This window comes from Taudactylus pleione, unplaced genomic scaffold (genome assembly GCF_031769625.1).
Source record: "Taudactylus pleione unplaced genomic scaffold, aTauple2 ptg000303l, whole genome shotgun sequence".
Taxonomy (NCBI): domain Eukaryota; kingdom Metazoa; phylum Chordata; class Amphibia; order Anura; family Myobatrachidae; genus Taudactylus; species Taudactylus pleione.
Window position 1 is genome coordinate 1800670 of NW_028284704.1, and position 26627 is coordinate 1827296.

Sequence of the window (26627 nt, forward strand, 5' to 3'; positions counted from 1 at the left end):
GTCCTGCACTACAGAAAAGTTCAAAGGAAATCGTTCAGGATATTGTTGGTTGTGTAGATCGTACCGTGTGTACGCAGCTTAACTCTGTAGATGAATTGTAGCATTATTTAGTTAATGTATAGTATTTGCAGCTAAATGCTCTCTTGTATAATATCTGAATCGTGTTTCACTAGTTAATTAACACACTGCAGCTCTCTTTTGGATTACCAGTGCTCGTGTTCTGGTAATTCACGTTCATAGTAGAGAGTAACAATTTTGCACACAAGTGGTTAGGGGTTATCCAAACCCGCTGATTATCAGAGCTTTTGCCCCTATCTTGATCAAATAAACACTATTCCTTACAGTAGCACTTTGTCACATTTGCGTAATATAATAGATGATTCATTAGGCGGAATTCAATTGATTCCTGCGCCCGACGCAGCTATTCAATTCTTGCTCCTGTCGGTCGTGATCAGCTGGCAGCGCTACATTTCAGCTCGCAGCCCCAGGGGGGTGAGCAGAAATGTGCAAAAAGTGACATGTTTGGGCGCCCAAACATCACTTTTCGCGATCGCGCCCAGCACTTTGGTCGGGTTTAGCTGCTTTACGCGGCTAAACCCAACCACTTTGGGCGCGATCAGCACGAAAATCTGGAACAATTGCATAGCGGCCCACGAACTCCTGTCACTTTAGACGGGAGATGCGGGCTGCGTAAACAATTGAATTCTACCCATTATGTAACAGTGAAGCTGACTCCTTTGGGAAGTTCTAGGGAGTTGGCTCTATTAGTATTGGCGTTATGTGGTATTGTTCATCATTGGACGCTGCGCTAAACCTTTCCAGCTACATTTATGGAACAAAAAGAAAATGTATTGGTGACATTTTTGCAGGAACGTGAGTTTCAGCTGTGTACAAAAACTCATTGCACAGTCAGCAAATCCAGCTTACTGCATTAATGTGTACATCATGTTGGCAACAAAGGGAAAGATGAAGGATAATCATCATGTGCTTGCTCACTGAATCTAGTGATCGTATATGCGAGTCATTTTGTAGTGTTGAAACCATCACAAAAAATGATTGCTCTAATTGTATAATATTTAGAGTTTTGATCACTTGTCTTTCTGCAAGAAATGTTTATACAATTCTTCTGCGATTTCACCTCATTTGTCCTGAATAGAGCATTAACACCACAATATCTTTGTATACTTACGGATTTAATTTTCTACCAACTTTTGTCTGAATTTGGAGTAATATTATTGAAGAATGCTATAAGGGGTATTTATGCGGTTTAACGTAGGTGATGCTTTCATGTATACAGATATATTTAATACCTTATGCTTATACTGAAAATTGTTTTGAATTAATGTATTACTTTAAGTATATATTGCATATATGTAATTTTGTAATATGAAATAACCGTAAGCTGCAGACACTAATTTAAAGCTCACTTTTCTCTCTGTAGTGGATAAATACCTGAGGTCTGAGAAACCGCTGTTCTTCGAATTGCGCGTGAGATACCTCATTGCCTGTGAACGTATTTCAGAAGCTGTGGCTCTAATAACTACTTGCCTAAGTCATCCTGAAATCGGTAGAAATCTGTATTACCATCAGGCCTATTTTATATGTCTGTATATGACTCGCTTAACAGACAGGCTGCTCTCTGAGGTTTGATATTTACTTTTTTCTTTTTAAATAGCGTGCATTCATGTCTTTACTGTGTGAGCGAGCATACAGGGCAGCAAATAGACTTGTGCTAACATTATATTGTCCGTAAAATGAAAGCAGCTGTAATACTTTGTTTCCTTTGTGATTGTGTAAGGTATATATTAAGCAAGAAAAGAATAATACGATTCTAGTTGTAGGACTTTATCCAGTTTCTATGATGATAGAAAGTCTGCTGCTGTCCTGTCGCTTTGGTTTCCCTTGCCTTATGGCAAGGGATGTGTCAGATATAATTGGGGGACACCGAAAATATGACCCCTTGTATACAAAGAGGTGACAGGAACATAAACCGGTTAGAGGTGACCTAAAACTGTCAGTAGCCCATAGTCTCTTCCATTTTATTTTTTTGTTTAAATATTCAGTAGAACTAAATGGGTTCTTAGGGCTCGATCCGATAAGGTGCGATTTGTGAGTAGCGAGTTTGTTTCTTTAAACTTGTACACTTCGCCGTGAAGTGGGCTCCTGAGCATTCCCCAATCCACTAAAAATGCCTATTCGCACTACTCGCAGCGGAGGGGGTGTGAATTGACAGCCACATGAGATTTCCCGGAAATGCATGAAAATGTGGGGAGACCATCCTGGACCCCCAAAATGGATAATTTCGTTAGCAAGACCGTATAGATGGCTGTTTGTGGCCATTAGCAAGTTACTGTAGGTTTTGAAATGGTGTCAAATGGCTGATTTGTTTTTTTTTTTGTTTGCATTTTTTTTAAAATGCAAGAAAATGATAAAAAAAACAAACCTTTTTTCATTTAATCTCAAACGAATTAAACGAAAAATGCAAAAAAAAAACTAGGAAAAAAGGGTGATTTTGGGGTCCTTTCAGGGCACCTTGAAAAATGTAAAATAAATTATAAAAGCAATTATTTTTCAACTAAACAATTACTGTAATTAAATTTGAGGTGCCTAAACGAAGGAAAGAGTTGATTTTGAAGTGATTTGAATACCCTATTACCCCCCCCCAAAAAAAGACCTGTAATTAATGGGCTAAATAAGCTAATTAGAAACTTCCAAATGCCTAATTAGTCATTAGCAGGGGGTGTCCAAGGGGTTCAGCACAGTGTCTTCACATTTTAACCTTAAAATAAAGACATTTCCTTTCCATCTCTCACCCTCAGGGAGGTGCGAGTGGAAAGTTGCGATTTCAGTCTGACTGATCAGTGTGAGTTGCTAATTGGATTGCAAAATTAATTCGCTATGCAAATTCGAAGTGAAAATTGCACCTCACATCTCGCAATTCGCACCTAATAGGATTGACCCCCTTAAACTTTCCCTGTGACCCCCACAGTAATCGTAATAGAAAGTTACATGGGTTCCCTGAAATGTGAATGGGTGCTGATGGCCCTGGACACTTCTCAAACAAAAGTGTTTTGTAGGATTAAATTCTAAAGTAGTCTGCTACTGCACAGTCATGACTCCTAAACTAGGCACTGGGTATGTAGCTGCGACTGTCCAATGGCAAACATCACATTAGTTCTGTGTTCACTGATGCAGAACCTGATAATTTTCAAAATTTGTTTAGAAAATACTTTGTTGGTATGTCTGACTAGTTAAAGGGAATCTCCTCTGGCCTATTCTCCATCTTTTTGTGATCTATTTTAAAATAAAAGCTTGTTTTTCTGCTCCTAGTTAATGCTAAACACATTGCGATCTTATTTTCTAAGGATCCTATATTGCACACTTGCTGTAATTGTGTTTTCCGATTGGCTAAATAAAGTGGTTTTCTTAAATCGATTGTATTGTATGCGCCTCAATTGTATGTTGATGTTATTGTACAACAACGCATCCCAGTTTGTTTAGAAACAAAGGGGGCAATTTCAGTGTTTTTTTTTTTTCAGGTGGCGATAATTTATGGGCGCCTGACGGAACAATTCAATTGTTGCTCTCAAGTGCGAGGGCCGCGGGTGCCCACATTTCTGTTCGCAGCCACCAAAGATGGCAAGCAGAAATGTGTGGAAAACCTTGCTTTTGGGCTCCCAAACGGCAATTTTCACGTCGCGCTCATTAGTTTAAGACTGGTTTAGCCACTTTGCACTGCTAAACCCGGTGCTTTTTTCCGCGATAATTAATGGGCGTCCAAAACAATTGAATTGCACCTTCGAGCGCCCATTAATGATCGCCAACCAAAAACCTGTTGAATCGCCCCTAAAAAGTTGATGGGTGTTTGAGCAGTTTAAAGTGATTACTATCATCTAGCATTATCTGTGAAAGAATAAGAATCCGTTGGCATATTTCAGATATCTACAAATTCTTTTCCTAGCTTTGTCTAATTGTGTTTTTTCCCACTTTTGCAGCATGTGCTCAGAATAGATTGCAGCGATGGAGTGAAAATTATCTGCGATATTGAAAAAGAAGGTAAAACGGCTTTGGCGCTGCAACTCAGTGAAGCTTTTCTTATCACACAGTTGCAGACTGGGAAAATGTATTGTGTTTGGTAAGTGTCTAAAAATAGGGAAACTTTCATTCAAAATACAGCTTCTTCTGAGCCACATTTCAACATTACAGCCGGTGACCAGAAATGGGCTTTAGTTGCGTTGCTGTAATCTGTTACCTAACTCTCTAGAACAGCTAATGACTTCTGCTGTGGCCGATTGAAGCTTGGCAGCTGACACTTGCTGGACCTCCTTGCTCCAACTGCACCACTTCACCCTTAGCTGCACAGACATGACAGTCGCCATTAGCTTTACCTTCTGTTTCACTTTTTTTGTTTTTGTGCTGATCCCTCAAAGTCCATTGCTACATAATATGTTGGAGCTTTATAAATAAAAGATGACGTGCCCAAATGCAGCTGTAGCATTCGGCACCTGCTTGGTAAAAGATAATAATGTGTCTGGCGATCTCCTAGTGTGTTGCTTTTTATTAGAATCCCTGACAATACAACATTTCTTGCCACTAAAAGGAACAAGTCTTTTCATACCAATCTAGTTTTGTGACCGAACAGGCAGAGTTGCAACGTTTTACTGATACAAGATTCAGGTTTGGCTTTTGCTTTGCCATCAGCAATGTATGTGTACATTCGTATTTCACAGACATTATAATCTGCTTTAATAGCGTTGTAGAGACAACCGATTATTTGTTCTGCTCTCTGATGTTGGGGTAGGACTGGATAGGAGGACTGGCACAGCAAGGAATAATAATTTAGTAACTGATGTTCATACGATCGATGTTGGTTTGGGATACAACATTTAATAGTATGGTTATTTGTTTTGGGATTTTCATTGCTAACGCACCTATTGATCACTGTGTGAGAAGTGAGTAATTATCCTTCACAAACTTTTATATAGGGATGCCTGTAGTATGTCACACCTGCTGGTGTCTTTCCTCAGACGGCATTGCACACAGGGCCTGATTCAGAGCCGGACGCTCTGACCAGAGCGCTCGCACTGAAACAGGGCCGGCCTACCTAAAATTGGAGCGGCCTCCTGGCCGCTCGCATTGCTGTGGGTGACCACCCACAGCTTATGCGAGCGGCCAAAAAGATGGTCGCGATGGTCAAGACCATCGCGACCATCGGGCTTGCGCCGAGACCCTTGTGGTAGGGTCTCGTCTGCCGCAAGCCTCCGTCTGGGCAGCCACGCCCCTGGCACGCCCACCAAAGGGGTCGTGCTGTCACTAACCATCGACAGCACGCCCCCTTTGGTGCGAGACCCATAACGACGGCTACCCCGTCGTTATTCGGTTCTCGCGCATGCGCTTGATGGAGGCGCCTCCGTACAGCGCTCGCGAGCGGGTCTGAATGAGACCCACAGTTCAGTTGTTTAGTTGATAAGCCATATGACAGGTGATATTTATGAAATGTTATTTTGATCAACAGCTATACCTGAACATAAGTGTATAATGGCCTCATGAGGTGTCCCTGCAATTGGTCAGTAAGCAAAAAATATATTCACAGGTGTTGCTAATGTCGACAAACCACATTGGTCAATGATGTACAGCTTAGGGCCGTATTCAATTGGTCGCGAAAAGTCCCATCCTTTTCACCTGCCAGACTTTCCGCCTACATCGCGTGTTTTAGGAGAAAACACTTTCCGTGCGTACGGCTGTTTTTCGCCCTATTCAATTTCACAGGACGCGAAAACGTGTCCCGGTGAAACTCAAAACATGCGAAAAGTGCTGTCAGATTTGTGGAAATCAGCCTGACACCCCCCAAAAGATGTACTGACATGGGGGATCACTATGGATACCCCCGAATACCCCTGCTGAAGGTATTTGGGGTGCTTTAAATGCTCTCAATTGCTGCTATTTAACGTCTTTGCACAAGTGGTGAAGAATAGCATTTAGCAGGGTTTTTTTTGACAAAAATAAGTAGTCCCAGCAAATTTAGGGTAGATGAAAAAGGGTGCAAGCATGGTTAAAAATCGCTAAAGTGAGGTTTTAAGAAACGCACATTCAGCAAACACCTGCAATCAAAAAAACACCTGGGGCGTACTTGGGGGACCCCCTAGATTCTATTTCGCTAGTTTAAGCTTGTACTCCAACTTTGGGGTTTTTTTTGCCCCCAAAACGAAACTGCTTTTTTGGGTTGATCTGAAGTGTTTTTTTTACGCAGTTTACCTTTTTGGGGGCTGTCCCAAGGCTGTAGGGGTGTTCCCGCAACTTTGCACCCCAAACCCCCAATTCTGCACTTTTTTTCGCCTGCTTTCAGAGGCGAATCTTTTCCGCTGGTTACAAGGCAAAAAGGCTTTGGAATTGAATACGGGGATAAGTTCCAGCCTGGCGAAATGACGTCACCGGCGAAAACTTTTCGGCGAAAACTGCTTATTGCGGCTAATTGAACACGGCCCTTAGCCTGAAACATGTTATATACCCTTTAGGTTAGGAAAGCTTACCATTACCTCCCACATTCCTATAGAGGTGTCCATTTTGATAGTCCAACTAAAACAATTGCTAATTTTTATTGGAAAAGAAATGTGCTGTAGAAGCCTCTGTTTGCTTGTGATGAACAATTTAAAGAAGCTAAAGAGTTTATTTACTAAGTGTTGGGTTGTTAAACTCAACACATTTTGTTCATGCCCTTGCCCGATATTTAAAAGGGCAGTGTTTAACTATCTGTGTCTTGCTAGTAAAAGCACTGCCCTTTCAAATATCGGACATGAACACTTAGTAAATAAGCTCCTAAGTGTTTGAAAATGACCAGAACACGGCAGTTTGGTAAAGTTGCAGGAAGTTTTTGTTTGAGAGGACTTAATCTTCAGATCAGATCAGAAGAGAAGAGCAGCAGCTGAGTGCTGAGACTCCAATTGGTAAAGTTCATCTGGTACGTGCACAAAGACAGCATTGCTCTCTTCTGGAGCCTATTAGCTTTGCTCATTGCAGTGCTTCCTCCAAAACAATGAAGGCCTAACCTCTATTATGATGCATTCTAGCACAACCTGTGGCTCTAAATTTGCCTGCAGTGGCAAATGGCAAAACAGGGGCTGCAGAACTACACACGTTAGAACCAGTGGCGGATCCAGGGAGGGGCGATTGGAACGATCGCCCCCCCCCCCTAGCACAGTCCGTCCTTTATTATCAGGGCCGGCGCACACCGCTCAGCAGAGCCTGCACTGCAGGGAGGCGCCAGGTTGGAGAGGCGCTCTCCCTGCAGCAGCTGCTGAGACACTTCTTGTTGCTGCCGCTGCGCCTGTCACACTGAGACAGCTAGCGGCAGCCTACTATACAGAAAAGTGCGGGTGAGCAGCGCTCTTCATACAGTCCCATCAGAGACAGAGGGCTGATTAGCTACAGTACCTGTAGGACGATCAGCCTGAACTGAAGCGCCGTGGGGGATGTCTGGATGGCAGATGAGCGTCTGCCAGTGCTCCTCCTCTTTTCAGTAAGTCCGAGTCCCTCTCTTCCTGTTCCCTGCTTGAAAGATCGTCACGCTGGGAACAAGCAGGGACAGTCTGCAAAATATATGCCAGTTTACAAGTGTATTCAATTTCAAACACTGTTGAGTACACTTGAATAGTGACTGGTAATTTGTACACTGTCCCTGCTTGTTCCCAGCGTGACTCCTGACCTCCGGCTCCCAGTCACAGTCAGAGAAAATGTAGAGAAGGGTCTGGGAGACAGCACTGCAGTGAGTACAGTGACTATTGTCTATCATGAATGTATAGATGTAATGGGAAGTAAATAATTCAGGGAGGAGGGGTGTGTGGGGGGGGGAGCATTACCTGTCATTGTGTGTGTGTGTGTGTGTGTGTGTGTGTGTATCCATTATACCTGTACCCGCAGGGGCTGTGTTCTCCCTATGCTTTATCAGATGGCTGTGTAATTTCAGTTACAGGGTCGCTCTATTTAGTGCTGCATTGTTTTACCAAGTTAACTAAACTAAATCGCTTTAATTGCTCCTAGAAAATAAATATTGTTAGTTATGTTTTTAATATAAAATTCATGGCTTAGTCTTTACTTCCTGGTCTGTGCTGAGTTTTTCATTCCCTTTCCCCATTACTATGTCTTACTTACCTAACCTAGCGTTTCCTTTGGGATGGGTAAGGGATGTCAGCTCTCAGGATTCTGGCGGTCAAAATTCTAACGCCAGCATCCCAACAGGGATAGGAGACCTACACCTGTCAGTCGGTATCCTAACCCTCCCCAGTGCCTAAATCTAACCTCCCCCGCCCCGCACCCTAACCCTTCCCTCTAGTGCCTAACCCTCCCCCCTTGGTGCCTAACCCTCCCCCTAGTGCCTAAACCTAACCTCCTCCACCCCACACCCTAACCCTCCCCCCTATAGAAGTGTTCTCCCCAGGCTGTTTTTTTCGCCCGGCAGAAACAGCCCACCGTCCGGCACTTCCCCCTGCCGCATTCCCAGTCACCCTCCGCCTCCTGGTGTGGAACGCTGGCCTCTGAAGTGAGCGGAGGCTAAAGAAGCCTCCGATTGCTTCAGAGTCAAGCGTTCCCAGTGATGCACTGCGCGGGTGACGTCATGACATCACTCGCGACGTGAAGAGCTTATCCTGCGCTCCTGCTAGGTCCAGTCACAGCGAGGCAGCGGGAGTGGGAGCGCCGCCGCAGAGTATGTTCAGGTAAGTTCTGGGCTGGGGCTGGGACCAGTCTGGGGGCACTGCATATGGGGCCAGTCTGGGCTGGGGCCGGGGCCAGTCTGGGGGCGCTGCATATGGGGCCAGTCTGGGGGCGCTGCATATGGGGCCGCTGCATATGGGGCCAGTCTGGGGGCGCTGCATATGGGGCCAGTCTGGGGGCGCTGCATATGGGGCCAGTCTGGGGGCGCTGCATATGGGGCCAGTCTGGGGGCGCTGCATATGGGGCCAGTCTGGGGGCGCTGCATATGGGGCCAGTCTGGGGGCGCTGCATATGGGGCCAGTCTGGGGGCGCTGCATATGGGGCCAGTCTGGGGGCGCTGCATATGGGGCCAGTCTGGGGGCGCTGCATATGGGGCCAGTCTGGGGGCGCTGCATATGGGGCCAGTCTGGGGGCGCTGCATATGGGGGCGCTGCAGAAGGGGGAGGAGCTGGGACCAGAAAGGGGAGGTGCCAGTACAGCAAAGAGGAGGAGTCGGAATTCATAATTAAATCGCCCCCCCTAAAAGAACAGTCTAGATCCGCCCCTGGTTAGAACAAGGCCTACAATGTTGACCCTTTCATTGGAATAGGGTCATTGGAATAGATAGGAGTGTAAGGTGCCCCTGTGGTAGCACCGCTGTTTAGCTTTATGTTAGTAACAACACTTTCCTGTAATTAGTAACCTAACAGTTGAGATGTGCTGGGCTACAGTTTATTAAGGGATGGTAAACTAGTCCTTACGTTGAATTACGCCACTTAAAACACATTTGCATTTTTTCAGTTTAAGATCTGCAGTGTAGTAATTGGTGAGCAATTTACTCCACATCCACAGAGTTATCTCCACTTGAGTGGAGTTATATTGAAATATGATGTATTTGTGTGTCACTCTATCAATAATCAATTGATCTAAACTGTTTCCTAGAAAAATATCATCTGAGCTTCTGTGTTGCATTAGTCTCAATAGGAAAATCTGTGGGTTACATTTGTAAGACACCACAGAGTTTCTCACTGCAGCGATGTATATTCAATTGATGATCAATGTATATCAGGCCACTCTATAATCATGTATTTTTTTCACGTGTAACTTAAGCCCATTTTATAACTTAGGTCCCTAATTAAATTAGTCGCGAAAAGTCAGAATCTACGAAAAAGTATCGCCAATTGTGACTTTTCGCCAGGCGGAAACTTATATCCGTATTCAATTGCAAACACTTTTCGTGTACTTGAAAACGCAATGTAATATGCAAAATAGATTCTCCTCTGAGTAGGTTGAGAAAAAAGTGCAAAATCGCTATTTTGGGGTGCAAAGGTGGAGAAATCACTCAGCACCCTTTGGACAGCCCCCCAAAGGATACCTGCGTCAAAAAATACCTAAAGTGAGGAACACCCCAAAAAAGCACTTTGAAAACGGGGGCGAAAAAGTGCAAAGTGGGGTACTAACATAAGTAGTGAAATAGACTTTTTTGGGGGGTCTGCAAGTATTGGTGGGGTGTTTTCTTGATTGCAAGTGTTTGCTGAAGGTGCGTTTTTTTACGTTTCTTACAACTTCACTTTAGCAACTTTTAAATATGATTGCACCCATTGTCAAGTACCCCAAATTAGACGGGACTACTTATATTCTCCTAAAAATACTGCTTTATGCTATTCTTCACCACTTGTGCAAAGATGCTAATTAGAGGCAATTGTGCAAACTTAAGTAAAGTTCTGTTTCGTTAGGGCTAATCGGGCACTACTACATTGATCCCAAATGTTTCCGCATCTTTTTGGGAGGGTTCAGGCGGATTTCCCCGATTCAGACACCACTTTTCGCATGTTCTGATTTAGCGTGTCTCCGTTTACGCGTCTTTTGGAATTGAATAGGGTCAATCGCAGGTACGCGCGCGATAAGTTTCCGCAGCTAAAATACGAGGCGAAAATTCTGGTAGGCAAAACTTTATCGCGTACGCGAAACTTAATGAATACGGGCCTTAATCTGAAACGGCCTCATAGTGAGCAATTTGTGGTATAATCACTATGGAACTAATATCATTTATTCATTTCCTATTGCTACAATAGTGAGAGACTAAAACCACCCATTCGCGGTGTGATGCGATGGGGGATCAGACGTCCGACATATTGGGTGGTCCCCACACAGAGCGATTGGGTGGCCGACCGTCTGATATGCCGGCTCCCCCTTCCCCCACCCGCATAGCGCTGCATTGGATCGCACATCTTATCCCCAAATCAACTGAACCTGCAGTAAGATCAGGGGGTGCGATATACGACCCCACGGGTGTGCGCTCTGTCCTATATCATGCCCGTACACGATACGATAGAGCAGTCAAATCGTATCAATCCGTCAGATCGGCTGCTTTATCGCACCGTGTATGGGCAACTTAAGAATGGTAATAGTGCCAGCTGATATCTGGGATCCTGCATACAAATCCATTTAATCATTTATCCTAATGTGAAAGCAAATGTTAGACATTGCCCGTTAAGAGTTGGTATAGAGCCGCCAGCCTTGAGACCGCACTCTATAACTATGGCTCACCATTTGGTGATGTACATTATTATTAATCTCTGTTTGTAAGCTATAGTAACCAACTGTCGGTTTCTCATCTCGTTGATTAACTTAGGGATCTAAAAATCACTTTTGTATTCACCGGAAGTACTGTCCTGTTACTCATAATACATTGATATATCGCTGATTAAGTAACCGCAGAAGGTTAAACTTTCTGTGGAGTTTTTGTTTTTCCCTTGCACAGTATTCATTTCTGTTTTGTCAGATACAAGAAACCTTTTTAAACCTGCAAAATATAACATTTCTCTTGGTTACGTATTGTACACCAGGTCCTAGTATCTGTAAATCTAAGTAATGGCATCACCATCTAAATCTATTAGAATTTTAACTATCTGGATATCAATTAGTGCACCATATACTCTTATAACTACTCTCTGCAATAGTGCACTCAGACATTGCGTACCACTTTCAGAATTACTGTATGGTGTTTCTAATGATGAAACAAATAGCAGGAGGGCGGGGTTTCAGTTCTGTCTTGCTAGACCATTGTAGATCCATGTAAACTGAATCTCATACCATCTTATAGTGGGGGAAGTGACCTGGAGTCTGAACTGCAAGATCTCTGCAGATCGAAATGGTTCCAGCCTTATAAGACCTTAATAACTCAGTTACAGTGTTTGAAATAAAAATACCTTTGTGAATTTTATACCCATTTTGTGAGTGGCTGTAAAATGTAACCACCCTTTCTCTATAAGGGCACAACCAAATATCAGTTATAATCTGCACTTCAAATATACAGGTGAAGTTCACCGACGTCAATGTTTAGTTTCATTTATCTATAATTATCTGACAAAATAGCGATACTGTGCATAAGCTTTCTAATTCACCCAGGTTATCTGTTTGCAGGGAATTAATTTTTATATGGAGTAAACTTAAACTGAAAGTAAATCCCTCGAAGCAAGTGTTTGTTGAACAGTGCTACAATATGTTGAGGATTGCGGCCAATGTTAAAGTAATATTTCCCTTCATGAAGATCATCAAGGAGGAGGTAAGCGTGTTTTGTGCATAGGTAAATGATAGTGAATAGGCTTCTCTGAGCAGTAGTGGAGTAACGTTGGTTTTGTAGAAACAGAAGAATTGTCATATCTTTTCTGCAGGTGGAGATGGGAATAACGGCATACATTTTGTTTTGATTATTATTAATCTTGAAACCCACAAATATCTTGACCATACCATTTATTGACCATTTTGATATCTGCACACGTTTGGTTCTGTTAAGGTTTCAGATCGGTTGTCACAGTGAATATTCACACTTATGTGAAATTTCAGAGTAGACTTCTATTTGAGCAGTAGACCCAGGTTAATGGGGAAAATCGTCTTGTTGACCTGTGGTTCATTTCTTTAATAATGTACTTTACTGTGGGGGAAAGGGGCTACAAAAGAAATGCCTTTTGTCATACATATGAAATCAAATTAATAAATAGTTATTAAAAGAAGAATGTATTCAAATGCTCATTTGTAAAGGATCCTGAAACTAACTAGCACTGTTTTATTTCTAAAATGTGTTTATGTAGAGAGATTCAATATTTTTTTTCTTTTTAATGCATAATGTTAACCTCAATCTGCTTGTGAATAGAGTACAATCAACAGAAGATCAGATGTGTTGCTTTTTAATATTTTATTTCTATAATTCTATATGCTATACAACATTTAAGGATGGTTACCTTTTAGCTATACAACAGTTTCTAGTAACGTACTTTTTTTTGTTTATGATCTGTACAGATTGGAGAAGCTGGTGCACAACTGTCAGTCGAGCTATGTGGATGTGCATTACAGTTGGATCTTCACGATAATCCTGAAACAAAATCTTTAATTTATAAAACTATAGCTTACCTTTTACCCACTGACTTGGAGATTTGCAGAATCTGCGCATTATCCGTTTTCTTTTTGGAGCAAACCATGGAATTTTATAGGGATGTCGAACGTTTATACAAATACTCCGATGAGGACTATAATGAGTTTACCAGCTGCGTTGAAAACCGTGTGCGCTTTGAATTACTTCCAATCTTAAAAAGGGGTCTAGTGTTTGATCCAGAATTTTGGAGTTTTGAAATGATCCAGACAAACTGTGTTTCTCTGCTCGGAGATAAGGCTGCAGTGACTTTATCAAACCCCACTACACCGGAAACTCCGCAGAGTGAAAACACTGTTTGCTCTGATGTCTGTCCGGATGTTGTGGAGCAAAGTTTGCCCCTGGATGTTTCTGGGATGCAGTTACGTAATGGCGTATTGAAGCACAAAGACCCCAGAAGCAGGCTGCGAATTTCTATAAATGCCAAGAAAAACCATACAACGTTCAGTCCTCCTATGCTGGAGCACTATGTTCCAAGGCATCGTTGTACTTTGTGTAATAAGGAATTTTTGGGCGGTCACATATTTAGACATGCACAAACTCATCACGTCAGAGGCTGCTTTTCATGTGTTATATGTGCCCGAAAATTCAGGAATAGAATAAACATGGTTAGGCATTTAAAACATCATATAAAGGTAATGCAAAGGCATCCAATAACAAATCTACCAGAAGCTCCACCGAACGGACCCCTCCTCTTGGTTTCGGATACAAATGAAGTTCACTCCTCAGAAGCTTCATCTTTATCTTTAGAAAATGGAAATTCTAGTAGTTCAACCAATGAAATGTTGAGTGCCATTGACACCCCGTGTCAGGAGCCTGTCCTAGAACATATCGTCCCGGAAGAAAATCGTATCGTTGAGCTCGAGGCAGCGGATTTAAATCACTCAACTGCCACACAGACGTCTTTCTCCACTGACGTTAGTAATTCAGAAGATACGACTACAGTACAGGAAATGCAAGAGGTGAAAGACACATTAAGTAAAAATCTGACTGAGTGTGTTAAATTAAATGGATCTTTATTTAGTAAAGAAGCCACTGTTGTAAATAGGCAAATTAGCTACCAATGCCCTGCTCAGGGATGTCACCGTGTTTTTGAAAAAGTGAGGGCTTTGAATAAGCATGCACGGAAAGCCCACCCATCTGACGTAAAGGTACAGCAGCATATAATGGCATGTAATAAGGGGAAGTGTCGGTTCTGCCAGAGAAAGTTTTTGGATTGTCGACACTTTATAGACCATTTAAAGAGGCACAGCTATCCCAATGTCTACTATTGCCAGCAACTAAACTGCAATAAAAATTTCAAGCTAGCAGCTCAGCTCACGGAACATCAGCTAAGCCACGAGTCTTTCATAGCTCGCTGCGGTTTCTTGAACTGTCCCGAAGTTTTTGAGCAAATTTCTTCCCTTTACGAGCATGAAGCTCTGCACTATGGACAAACTCCTTTGAAGGTTTGTCCTCCATTACTAGTCATGATGGAGCCCATAGAGACTGTTCCTGTCCCACAGGAGGACATTAAACGAGAAGACACACCTGCACAGCCTGGTAAAAAGGTTGCGCCTGTCCAGGAAGATGAAGCTGTGGACTTGCCAGTTCCCATTTGGAAGTCTAGAAAGGATGTAGCGGAACCAAAGACCTACAAACAAGTGGAGAAAAAAGTGAATGGCGGCAATAGTTGTAAAGTTTCAGAGGTAAATGTTAGGCAGGATCCAATTCAAGAAGCGCCACCAGCTGCTGTTGAGGAACAAATGCCCAATGGATGTGCTATGCAGGAGCAGACTGTTGCGGAAGTAGAAACCTCAAGACCTGTAGCCAATACAACAGAAACTGATATGAATGATACATTGGGCTCAGATACTGCACAAGAGGTTCTACTGACGAGCACTGCTACTGAAAATACACAGACTCCCTCCAAGCCAAATCCGACCACTTGCACATCCGATTATGGCACCGTTGAAAAGCAGTCATACCGTAGACCATTGCCACCTAGTTACCTAGCTGAACAGTACCTTACGATGCCAAAACGCAGAAAGAACAACCCAGGGCACCCTGATGAGGACCATACGGTTTCCAAAACATCAGTGGACAAATTTAGATGCTCAAAGTGCCTAACGAATTACTGCAGCTCAGAAGCACTTGAACAGCATCTAGCACAAAAGAAGTGTCAGCTGTATTTTGGGTTCGACTCAGATGATGAAAGTAAGTGTTTCAAGCAAGCACAGTAAGGGGAAAGATGTATCAAAACTTCTAAAGAGCAGACAAGTGAAAGAGTTGCCCATAGCAACCATCAGCTTCTATGTAGCATTTATCACGTAAACTGATGGGCAGAATCTGATTGCTATGGGCAACATCTCAACTTCATCACGCTTTATAAGGTTTGATGCATTTTCCCCATAAATGAGCACATGGTATGTCGCAATGTTCTTAAAGTGGAACTTTTATAGTAAAAGTGTCAAGGACTTTTGAAAAAGCCTAAAAAAAAATAATGTTAAATATTATTAGGCAATAAGTTAAATAAATAACAAATAATAAATGCATGACCTAATAGTAGCCAATTAGTGCTCTCCCGTTTTCTGCATGTAAGGGACCTAAAGCTACAAAACTGCATTGCATTAGAATAGATCACAAAGTGATCTTAGAGCTGCTAGTCTAGAGTTGTCTTGTTACCTTTCATTGAGAGGAAAGAGATATTTCATATTGTAAAGGCTGTAACAGGACAGGGCTGAAGCTTCAGTGAAATATGACCACAAAACTTTAACAGAAACACGGCAAAATATTTTACTTATGATCATTATTTAAGATAGTGCAAAGCTTAAGGGCCCCATACACCTGAGCTTCAATTCCCTGTACTGCCCACATTAATGATCGGCGATCCGTCAGCTGGCCGGGGAAATTTGACATGTTAACCACTTAACTGGTATGTAATGCGATGGAGCCAGAGGTTCTTCCTCTGGCAAGGTCGTATCACATGTGACCACACCAGCCGCTGTGTTCCCCGGTTACTGCAGCGATTTCCTTCTACTCCAGCCTCCTGCAGTGATGCGGCGGTCTGTGACATTTTCCCCATTTTATATACTGAGCAAATTCCAGCTTTGACTATATTGCTGTTTAAAATCCTGTTTTATCAGTTTCATGATAGTTTATTTCCTTTAATCAAAGAAAATCTCTTTTTCTATCGCCTTTAATGAGTGCAGAATGCATGTGACCGGTCATGTTTAACATGACTGATCACATATGTTGTAAGGTTTTTTCTTTAATGAACCTAAACCAGGTCAATCTTTGAGGCTTTAATTCTGTGGAAACAAGCTGGATAAATGATAGGCCCTGTCAGGTTTAAGGGGCTGACTGGGTTATACTAACTTTTAAAGAAGAACCCCATTCTAAATTGAAAATGCTAAATGTCTCGCTTAGGAGACTTCTAGTGTACCCCTACTGTTTTCATTTTCTGTTGCTCACTTTTAGGTCGGTCAGACCCCATAATTGCTAAGAGCTAGGGTTAGTATAATTTTTAATGTGAAATGGGTTAAAGATAATGCAGTGACCACTTTATTCATGAGTGCACAATCTTTATGAGCATTATACTGAAAATATTGACACTACCGAATAGTACAAGAACTTGTTGCTGTTACATCAGACTAATGTCTGACATGCAGTCAGTTTGCAAGAGTTGGAAGTAAAATTTGTGCCAGGGATGTTCAGCTTAGGGAGAAAGTGGTGCAGATGTGGTTTTCACTAACGCCCAGCTTATATGGACTGACTTTGTGTTCCAGATAACTGTACAACTTGATAAATGGAGACAACTTAAAATTTGTCACTCAGAACCTAACAGCTCAGTGACGGGGTCACAAAAATGACACCCTTTCTTAGGAACATAGGGTGCAGTGTTTACTAATAGCATGTGCTCCTAATTGAGTTAAACTTCGTGAACATTATAATTAGATAGTCCACATATGTTACTAATGACCATTTCTGCTTCTATCTGTCGGTGTCCTACTTTTGATGCCACTGCCCAAGGCCGGGTACACACTAGACTGTCTAGTGTATACCGACCTCGCTGGTGAAGGGACCCGGCTGACTATATCGCTAATCGGACCTACATGTAGGTCAGACGGACGAGGTCACTGATGACGCACGGGTGTGCGTACACACTGGACAACTTAAAGAATTTGTAATAACGAATGTTTGTTATCGTTTAAAATGTCGTCTAGTGTGTACCTGGCCTAAGAGTCAACACCTTACCTGGGTTATATGGCATAAGCAGTTTTGTTATATTTAAGTTAAACAGGATAGATATTTGTAACCTTGACAGTTTTTTTTTTTTATCCCTAAAAGTGCCTACACACTAGGCAATATTTTACACGATCCGCCTTATTCCGACGCATCGGAACGAGTTATCGTGTAAAATATGTCCTAATTGTGTGTCCACTCACAATGCCGACGCGCGTATACACTGGTCGTACATCACATCTTCAGATCTTGCAGACTCTGTTGACTGTGTACATTTTTTTTTTTTTTTTTTAGGAATTAAAACTGTTAAGGAATATTATTATAATTAGCTTAATGTATTAATATATCACTTTGCTTTCACAGGTGCCTGGTGAACACTTGCACAAGAAGATAAAACAAACATCCTTTTTCTGGTACAAATTTGGCCTTAAACAATAGGACTTAACCAGCTTTCACATTTTACTAAGAATACTTGTAGACTGCTAGTTGTGTATATTTTAAGTCCAGAAAAATTTTCACTTTTCACATTTTAACATCAACAAAAAAAAATTGTGCCATGTAATTTTGAAGTGTGTACTGCCTTGAAGATTGAACTAAATAAAATATTTTATATTTATCACAGCTGCCTATGTTGAGAGTCATTCAACCAGGCATATGCTAACTAATTTATTGAACTAAACTGAGCTTTGGGTTCTCATTTACACAACTGTTTTATTTATTTTCTTTTTTGCTACACTGTAATGTACCATCCCCTTTTTTTTTTTTTTTTTCTTCTTTATGTAACAACTACTTGCTAACATACAAGAAGTTAGAATAAGTTGAAAGGCTCTGAAATTTTAATATGGACCCATCCTCCAGAGACAGCTTTTTGGGCTAAGACAATATTTATTAGGAACTACTGGCCAATAAAGTTGTGGGAACGTTATTTGATAAATGTTTTAGACCAGGTCTGTAGTTGCTGGAGGATATCCATTCACTTTCTATTTTTTCAGTGTGTGTACTGGGAGATTTGTGTATCTTACTTGCTGACAGGGGGCTATAATCTTCCTGTCGCTGGTATTGGTAACATATGTCAGTACCAGAAACTTAATATAAGGAAGGTGATTATCTTTAAAACTTTAACCAAAATGGCAAACACCAGCTATTACTTTAAAATTTTACTCAATATGTAGTATAAGTCCTATATACTTGCTTTGTATTTAATTTTTGACTTGAATTGTGTGGGCTTTTTATATACATTTATTAAAATATTTATTAGAAATTTGATTTATTTAATCTTTGGTCAGACAATTATTTTACTGTAGAGAATGTTGCAAACATTCCAAGAAACCATACAAAAATGAGTAAAGCTTGGCCCTTTTTTTTTTTTTATTTTTTTTATTTTATTTAATTGTGAAATACTTCTCCCAGCATTTAGCAATGTTTTTGTAGATGCTTGCAATAAAAAATACAGATAGCATAGATAAATGCCGGTAACAAGGCCTGATATTGACGCATGTGGCCCAAAGGAGGAATAAGATGCTCAAGGACTATCCTTTTTTTTTTTTTAAATTGATTGGTCATTGGGCATCTTGTAAAATGCAGATGAATGAAGACCCTTTTCAGCCTTAGAACTTTTCAGTTGCAGTAATGTGATAGGGCTACTTGGCCTGAGCACCAAACAGATGAATGTCCCTCATTAGCTGCCCACGTTGGCTTTATTTTCCACTCCAAATGACCTGGAGAATATTGAATGTGTGCCCCATTGACACTGTACTGCCTGACCTCTCACAGGCTGTATAAAACAGGCAAATAAAGTCCTTGACGGGTATTTCCATAAAGAAGGGCCTGTGAGAGGGACTTCTGTGGCTCTTTTAGTGATGGGTGATGACGTGTTTTCTTTCAGTTAAATAAAAGTTAAATTTCATAGTTATTTTAGAAATTGCTCCCGACAATGTGTCAATAGTCAGATTATATATATATATATATATATATATATATATATATATATATATATATATATATATAATTTAAATTGCATTGTCTGTTCACATATAGTACTAGTAAATGCTTTAAGCAATAACTCCACATAAAACTAAAAACTAAAAGTTTACTTGTGCTTCCATTATCTTTCCAAGCCGGCAGGTCCTGTGATGCCTATAGTAATTGTACAAGCTGTGGCTAGGGACAGTTTACTACTCCTTACTAATTCACCAACATTTCCAGGTTTGACATAAGCAGTGTGCTTGTGGAGCACCGTGCATCACATACCATGCTTGCTGCATGGTCAGCTAGTGATTAAACATCTGTCAGTAAAGGATGAGATACACTGAGCAATTATTACATGTTCCTGTATATATTTGTTTTTATACCATATTCGTTGTTTTTTTTTTTTTCTTATTGCTTTAGTCTTCCACTTCGTTTTATTAGCCTTGGGTATATGTTTAAGTCCAAGTGCCTTTTTTTTTTTTTTTTGTCTATCTTTATTGATTATAGAGCTTTGACACTCTAGATGCTCCTCAATGATTACTTTCACTTGAATGGGATTCTAAAGAGTTCACAAACACCTGTGTGCTTTTCTTTAAGTAGAACCCAGGTGCAAGCATGAAATGTGTGGATGACCGTGTTTTTAAATTAAGAAATAAAATCAAGCCCTTTGGGAGTATACGTAAACAGTATATGTAAACAGAAGCTGTAACTAAATATTTGATCCAATGAACTTGGTGGATCCTCTCATAATCCAGGATATCTGGTCTTTAATATGTTATCCCCGATAGTGTAGCAAAAATTCATATATATTTAGGATTCCTCTTAAGGTATCATCCAAGATATCTATAAAAAAAATATTGTAAGATTACAAGCTAACATACATGTTCATGTATACAGTAGTCATTGTACTGCATTACCTCCACATACTTGAAAGCTAGTTTGTACTGTTTTGGTCAGTTTTTCCATTGGGTGATCCACTTTGCTATTCGTTGGGGAAACAATTGAAAACTGATCAGACCCCTATCCATGCACAATGGGGATTAATTACGTTAAAGTAGAACTGCAGTACTGAATTGCCTGCTCCCAGAGAGAGAGGTCTCTTAATCCTAAATTTGCATAATTTAGTAGTTATAAGACAATATTTTGTTACAAAGAAGGCATTCTTGATTCGTATGCAAAGACCGGTTTAAGAGAACAAAACGGATCGTGAGTTAAGGCTTTGGGTTTTTATGTGATGTGAAATGCGTGGGTATTTTCTATAGAAGTCCATTGGTGGAAATTGCATTTTTATACATAACTGACATGGAAGAAAAAGTATCAGCAATTTAAAACTTCCTAAGGCTTGTCTATTTAATAGTGTGTATTTGCATATTTAAACACTAAATTACCTTGCATAAAACCAGATAAACCACAGAAGGGTCTATTCAGAAAAGGGAGACCATGGGAAGCTGGTGTTAAATTGTTGTTCAATTCAGTATACATTTGTTTTATACATTTAAATATTTTAAGCTATATACCTTTTTATTGCATACCTCTTCTTGCCACGTCATATAATGGTACTAGCAATGTCTCTGATTTGATGCATATTGCTTTGCGACAATCTATTGCTGTGTGTAGAGACTCCAAATTACAAGCAATATGGCACCTACAACCTCCATAGATAAATACAAGGATGTACGTTCCCCTGTGTGGAATAATAATTTGCATAGCTGTTGCACTGAAGTATGTAGGATGGCGTTAGACGAGAACTTTTTTGTTTAAATCATACTATTCCTCATACGATTTTGCCCTTCCCAGGCGAAATTTCTATTTGTCAGTCTTCCTGTACTTATTCTTTTTCCCATCACAGTCTGGTATCTGAGTACGCTGAGGCTTGTCTTCTGTCCTTTTTCATTGGACCTTCACAAAATAAAATAGGGGTAGATGGGAACCCTTGGCTCAGTGACACAAGGCGTATTGGAAATGAAAACTTAGCCCGGGTACACATCAGAACGACTTGTATCCCAGCTGACCCAACGCCCGATGGCTGAATATATTGGGCAATCATTCGCACTGCACAATCCGGTGTACACCTCGATATAACCTTCCATTCACCTGCATGCTGTCGTCGTCCTGTTCAGCCCATCTGACAGGCAGTATATCGGATGGGACAACGACGCACATGAGCGATATAGGCTATAAATCATTCCAGACCACGTTTGAACGATATATCGTCCAATACATCATCTGCTGTGTACCCGGCCTAAGTTTGGAAACTGGAGTGATTTCATTTATTAACTTGTTATGCAGCTGGTTTTATAGTTTAATTTTATCTTTTCTGTGTCATTCATTTGATAGTAACAAATTAGTGTTTCAGGAGGCGTTCTTACAATTCGACCTTGCGGCCATTAACATTCTTATTTTTTAATGGTAATGATCATAAAATATTTAGCTCTTATTTTAATTTTGTTAGTAAGATTCCCCTGGAAATTTAAAGTGAATTCTTAACAATGCTATTTTTATTATTGAAAACTGAAATTACATTATATGAAAGATGTTTCCAAAGTTTAATTTCTCTAAACTTTTTTTTTTACTTTTAAATTTGTACATCTTTTCAAATGAGGGGATGGTTGTTTTTTTTTTTTGTTTTTTTTATTTGACTTTGATATCCACCCGGCTTGCACTGAAATTTAGAAAGTTGTTACATTTTACTTAGGTGATTTTAAAATGCAAATTTTCGCTGACTGGATCTGAAACTGTATAACATTTGCAAATCTGTATGTAAAAGTTCCAACATACCATAAAAGAAGGCATTGAATAGCTTACTGCAAATACTTAGTAGATTTTTTTTAAGCAGTGTGCACAGACACTTGGCTCCCAATGATCACAGCCTTAAGCAGGCCATACACCATACCAACTTTCATCCAACTAGTTGGTTGGAATGAAAATTTGCTAATGTTTTGGGAGCAAATGATGATCAGCAATTTGCTACCAAATGCCGGAAAACAGACGAAAATGGTCATTCAGACAAGTTGGTTAAATGTTTGAATTAAACCATTTCTGGGGTTTGGAAGCAAATGGTTGATTGTCATTTGCTTCTATTCCATCCCAGATTTTCATTCCAACCAACTAGTTGGATGTAAGTTGGTCTAGTGTATGGCCAGCTTTATGCCACTTGCAATTTAACACACTCCTCAAGGCATGCACTCTGAAGTATTGTCATTCAAAAACTGTTGATATTACATTCTTTAGACATTATTCACACTTTTGTTTTATAACTTATATTTTGATTTGTGGACCTTTCCAATTATCTACATTTTTGTAGAGCTGTTGATGGTAATTTGATATTTAAAGTGCAATAGAAATGCTCTCACTGGTAGTGCAGTTACCAGGTTTTTCTTTTTTGTAATGTGCTTTTTACCATGCTTTTATATCATGCAACCTAAAAATTGAATAGTCTAATATGTTCATTTTTAAGTATGTACAAATAATTTTTTTGGGTGGACAAACGCACTTTTTATGTAGAGACTGTGTCCAATATCTGAACATGTGTGCTATTATTATACTTATTATAATATATATTTTTGTTTTTAAATCAGAATTTCAATAAAGAATGAGCCATTGAAATGCATTAAGTCATTAGTGATTTCCTGAAAAGACTTTTGTATTGTACATAATTTGTTCAATAAATTTTTCTTTGATACCAAAGTAGTGCGACTTCATGCTTGGTAAATATCTGGTTTGTATTTGTGTTACTTTATATTTGGACTAATAGATATTAAAGAGAAGTAATTGGGGTCTATTACAAATAAAGTGCATTATCCAGAAGTGCTGAACTTTAGTATATCTGATTGTATATCCAAAACACCTTATTTTAATGGGTTAGTGGTACTCCCAAATCTTACAATCACTCGCTGTCTGCCACAAATTCAAAATAAAAATTAGGGTTACACATTATACACATGGTCATAGTTGAATTTCTATGTGCTCATTCTAGCTACTTCATTCCACCGCCAACAGGGTCACATGGAACAACTCAACATTTTGCCCCCCACCCCACAGGAGTACAATATACTCCTAAAAAATGGGATTCCCAAAATGTTATGGTGTTCAGAGTACCTGTTTAAAAAAAAAAGTGCTTCAACTGTATTAAATGTAGGCATGTATAATTTATTGATCATTAATCCATACAGGGCAGACAAAATTTCTTGCCTTGAATGGTATACCTAAACGAGGGGCACTAATATTTTGGATTTGTAGATGTTTTAGGCTACTTCTGTTTTTGGAACAGGGAACGTCCTCGCCTAGGAATTATCACTGTTCTTAAGGGGGATGTCCACCATACGATTATTCTCCCATCAATAATATATATGTACATTTAGATGTGTACATTGGTGACACTATTTTACTTTATGTAAAATAGGAAGTTTGAGTTTTATTTGAAGAAATGGTATGTTGAAATATGATATAAATGATTTCCAAGTACAAAAAGCTGTATTGCCTCCAAAACTATTGAGTTCTATTACAGTGCATGTGCCAAAATAAGTGCAAATGAATAATGGTGTACTGTCAAGGGCTTCAGAAGCTTTGTCTAATGTGCACCATATAGGTGAGTGTAAACCGATTTCTGTGAAGATGAGACTCGCAGAAAATGGAATGACTTCATGTGACTGGGATGTGATACAAGACGTTTATGATTTCAAATGGCATACAGCCCAAATATACATATTACACAGTACTGTGCAAAAGTTTTAGGCAGGTGTGGAAAAAATGTAGCAAAGAAATTACACTTTTATTTTTGAAAGTATTAATAGTTTATTTGGGATGCCTGAATGCCGACACTAGTCAGAATACCGGTACTGGGATCCCGAGAGTACGCACTGTGGTTAGGCGCTAAGGGAGGGTGGGTTAGGTTGAGGGTGCGGGGAGAGTGAGGTTAGGTTTAGGCACTAGGGGGAGAGGTTTTAGGTTCAGGCACTAGGGCGAGTTAGTGTAGGGACAGGGAGAGGGTTAGGATACCTACCGACAGTCGTCTGTATCCTAACCCTGTTGCGATGCCGGCGTCTGGATTTTGACCGCTGGGATCCAGAGCGCTGGCATCCCGTACCCATCCTGTTTTTTTGTTTGCATTTTGTTAATTGAAAAAAAACAAAGTAAATGAACAGAAAAGAAATTAAATCAATATTTGGTGTGAGCAGGGAGGTTGTTCCATACATCTTGGAGAACTAACCACAGATCTTCTGTGGATGTAGGCTTGCTCAAATCCTTCTGTCTCGACTCGATGTTGAGAACAGGGCTTTGTGGGGGCCATGTAATCACTCCCAGTACTCCTTGTTGTTCTTTACTCTGAAGATAGTTCTTAATAACATTGGCTCCAAATGTATTCTGCAGCAGGACAACAACCCCAAACAGTCAGCCAATCATACCACCTCCCTGATGGTATTGCATGATGGATAAGTACCTGCCTGTATTTCTCAGCATTGAGTATACCATTAATCCTGACCAAATCCCCAACTCCATTTGCTGAAATGCAGCCCCAAACTTGCAAGGAATCTACACCATGCTTCACTGTTGCCTGCAGACACTCATTACTGTACCGCTCTCCAGCCCTACGGCGAACAAACTGCCTTCTGTTACAGCCAAGTATCTTAAATTTTGACTCCTTAGTCCAGAGAACCTGCTGCCATTTTTCTGCACCCCAGTTCCTGTGTTTTTGTGCATAGTTGAGTCGCTTAGCCTTGTTTCCACGTCGAAGGTATTGCTTTTTGGCTGCAATTCTTCCATGAAGACCACTTCTGGACAGACCCCTCCGAACAGTAGATAGGTGTATCTGGGTCCCACTGGTTTCTGCCAGTTCTGAGCTGATGGCACTGCGGGACACCTGATTTTGAAGGGAAACATGAGGTGTCTCTTTTTAACTGATGCACGAAGTTTCCTTGGCTGATCACTGCGTCTATGGTCCTCAACGATGCCCGTTTTTGCCCGTGCTTGAACAGCACATCTTGAAATCCCAGTCTGCTTTGAAATCTTTGCCTGGGAGAGACCTTGCTTATGCAGTATAACTACCTTGTGTCTTGTTGCTGTGCTCAGTCTTGTCATGGTGTATGACCTGTGACATGAAACTGTCTTCCACAACCTCACCTTTGTAGTAGAGTTTGGCAGTTCCTTACCCAGTTTTAAGCCTCCTACACAGCTGTTTCAGTTAATGACTGTGTTTCAACCTACATATTAAAATGATGATCTTTATCACCTGTTTGGCATGATTGGTTAATCATACAACCAGCTATAATCCTACAAATCCCTGACTTTGTTTAAGTGTACCTGGAAGAATTGATGCTGCCTTGGAGGCAAAGGATGGTCACACCAAATATTGATTTGATTTAGATTTGTCTTCTGTTCATTCACTTTGGGTTTTGTAAAATGATTACAAAAAAAATAAACTATTAAAAATTCTATTTTCTCCAGGGTCCACAGAGATACCATGGGGATAATGAGTTGGAGTGATCCAAGCACCAAACAGTTAAGCTTTCAGCTCCCGGGTTGCCTCTGGTCCTATCTCCACATATACCCCCCCAACAGGCATTCAGTTGTTCGTTTGGTGCGGCAGGATTCAGATGCACCTTTGTAACGGGACTGCTCAGGCAGTTCCAAGCTTTATATTTTGTTTTATTATTTTTACTTCTATTTTTGAGTTAGCAGTGCTGAGCATCTAACTTAAGACGCATGCCCTGCGACTCAGTCTACCTCCGCCGGGCCGCAACACCAGGATCTCTGGTGATTTCACGGGTCACGACAGAGCTTGCTAGCAGCGATGCTGGGGCCCGGACTGCAACCGGATGCATGGAGATGTCAGGTAAGTCGATTCCTCGCTTACGGGAGATCGCGCGTGGCAGTCCTTTCATCTCAGGGACAAGTAAAAGAACAGTCTTCCTCCAAGGCAGAGCCAACCAGATGTCCAGCTTCTAAGCCGGAAGACAAACCACCTGCCTGATGGGGCTGCTCCCCAGGGTGGAAGACCGACTGCTTCAATTTGCGGATTAATGGCATCAAACAAACGCCTGGGTCCAAGAAGTAGTCTCTCAGGGGTATGTCCTCACGTTCTGGAGGCACCCTCCCCAGAAGTTTTTTTTGCACAGATCCCCCCGTCGGATGCGGACAAGGCCTTGGCCCTTCAGGAGGCCACTTACTCCCTGTTGGGGGTACGGGTGATTTAATCCCGGTTCCTGTGTTTCAGCAACGAAGTGGTTATTATTCCAATCTATTTTTGGTTCAGAAACCGAATGGGTCTCATCGCCCTATTCTAAATCTAAAGCCCCCTCAACAAGTTTGACCAAAG

General features: G+C 40.9%; 1 protein-coding gene across 1 annotated transcript in view; it reads left to right on the top strand.

The window, feature by feature from the left end:
- The window catches only part of ZNF654 (zinc finger protein 654), a 33940-nt gene extending 15593 nt beyond the window's left edge, over positions 1–18347 (top strand). Inside the window, exons 5-9 of the mRNA XM_088442044.1 lie at positions 1442–1644; positions 3996–4135; positions 12115–12256; positions 12991–15316; positions 17708–18347. Coding sequence (XP_088298170.1) covers positions 1442–1644; positions 3996–4135; positions 12115–12256; positions 12991–15316; positions 17708–17718 — 2822 coding nt within the window. The 3' untranslated portion in view covers positions 17719–18347. The remainder of the gene's footprint in view (positions 1–1441; positions 1645–3995; positions 4136–12114; positions 12257–12990; positions 15317–17707) is intronic.
- The last annotated feature ends 8280 nt before the right edge of the window (positions 18348–26627 follow it).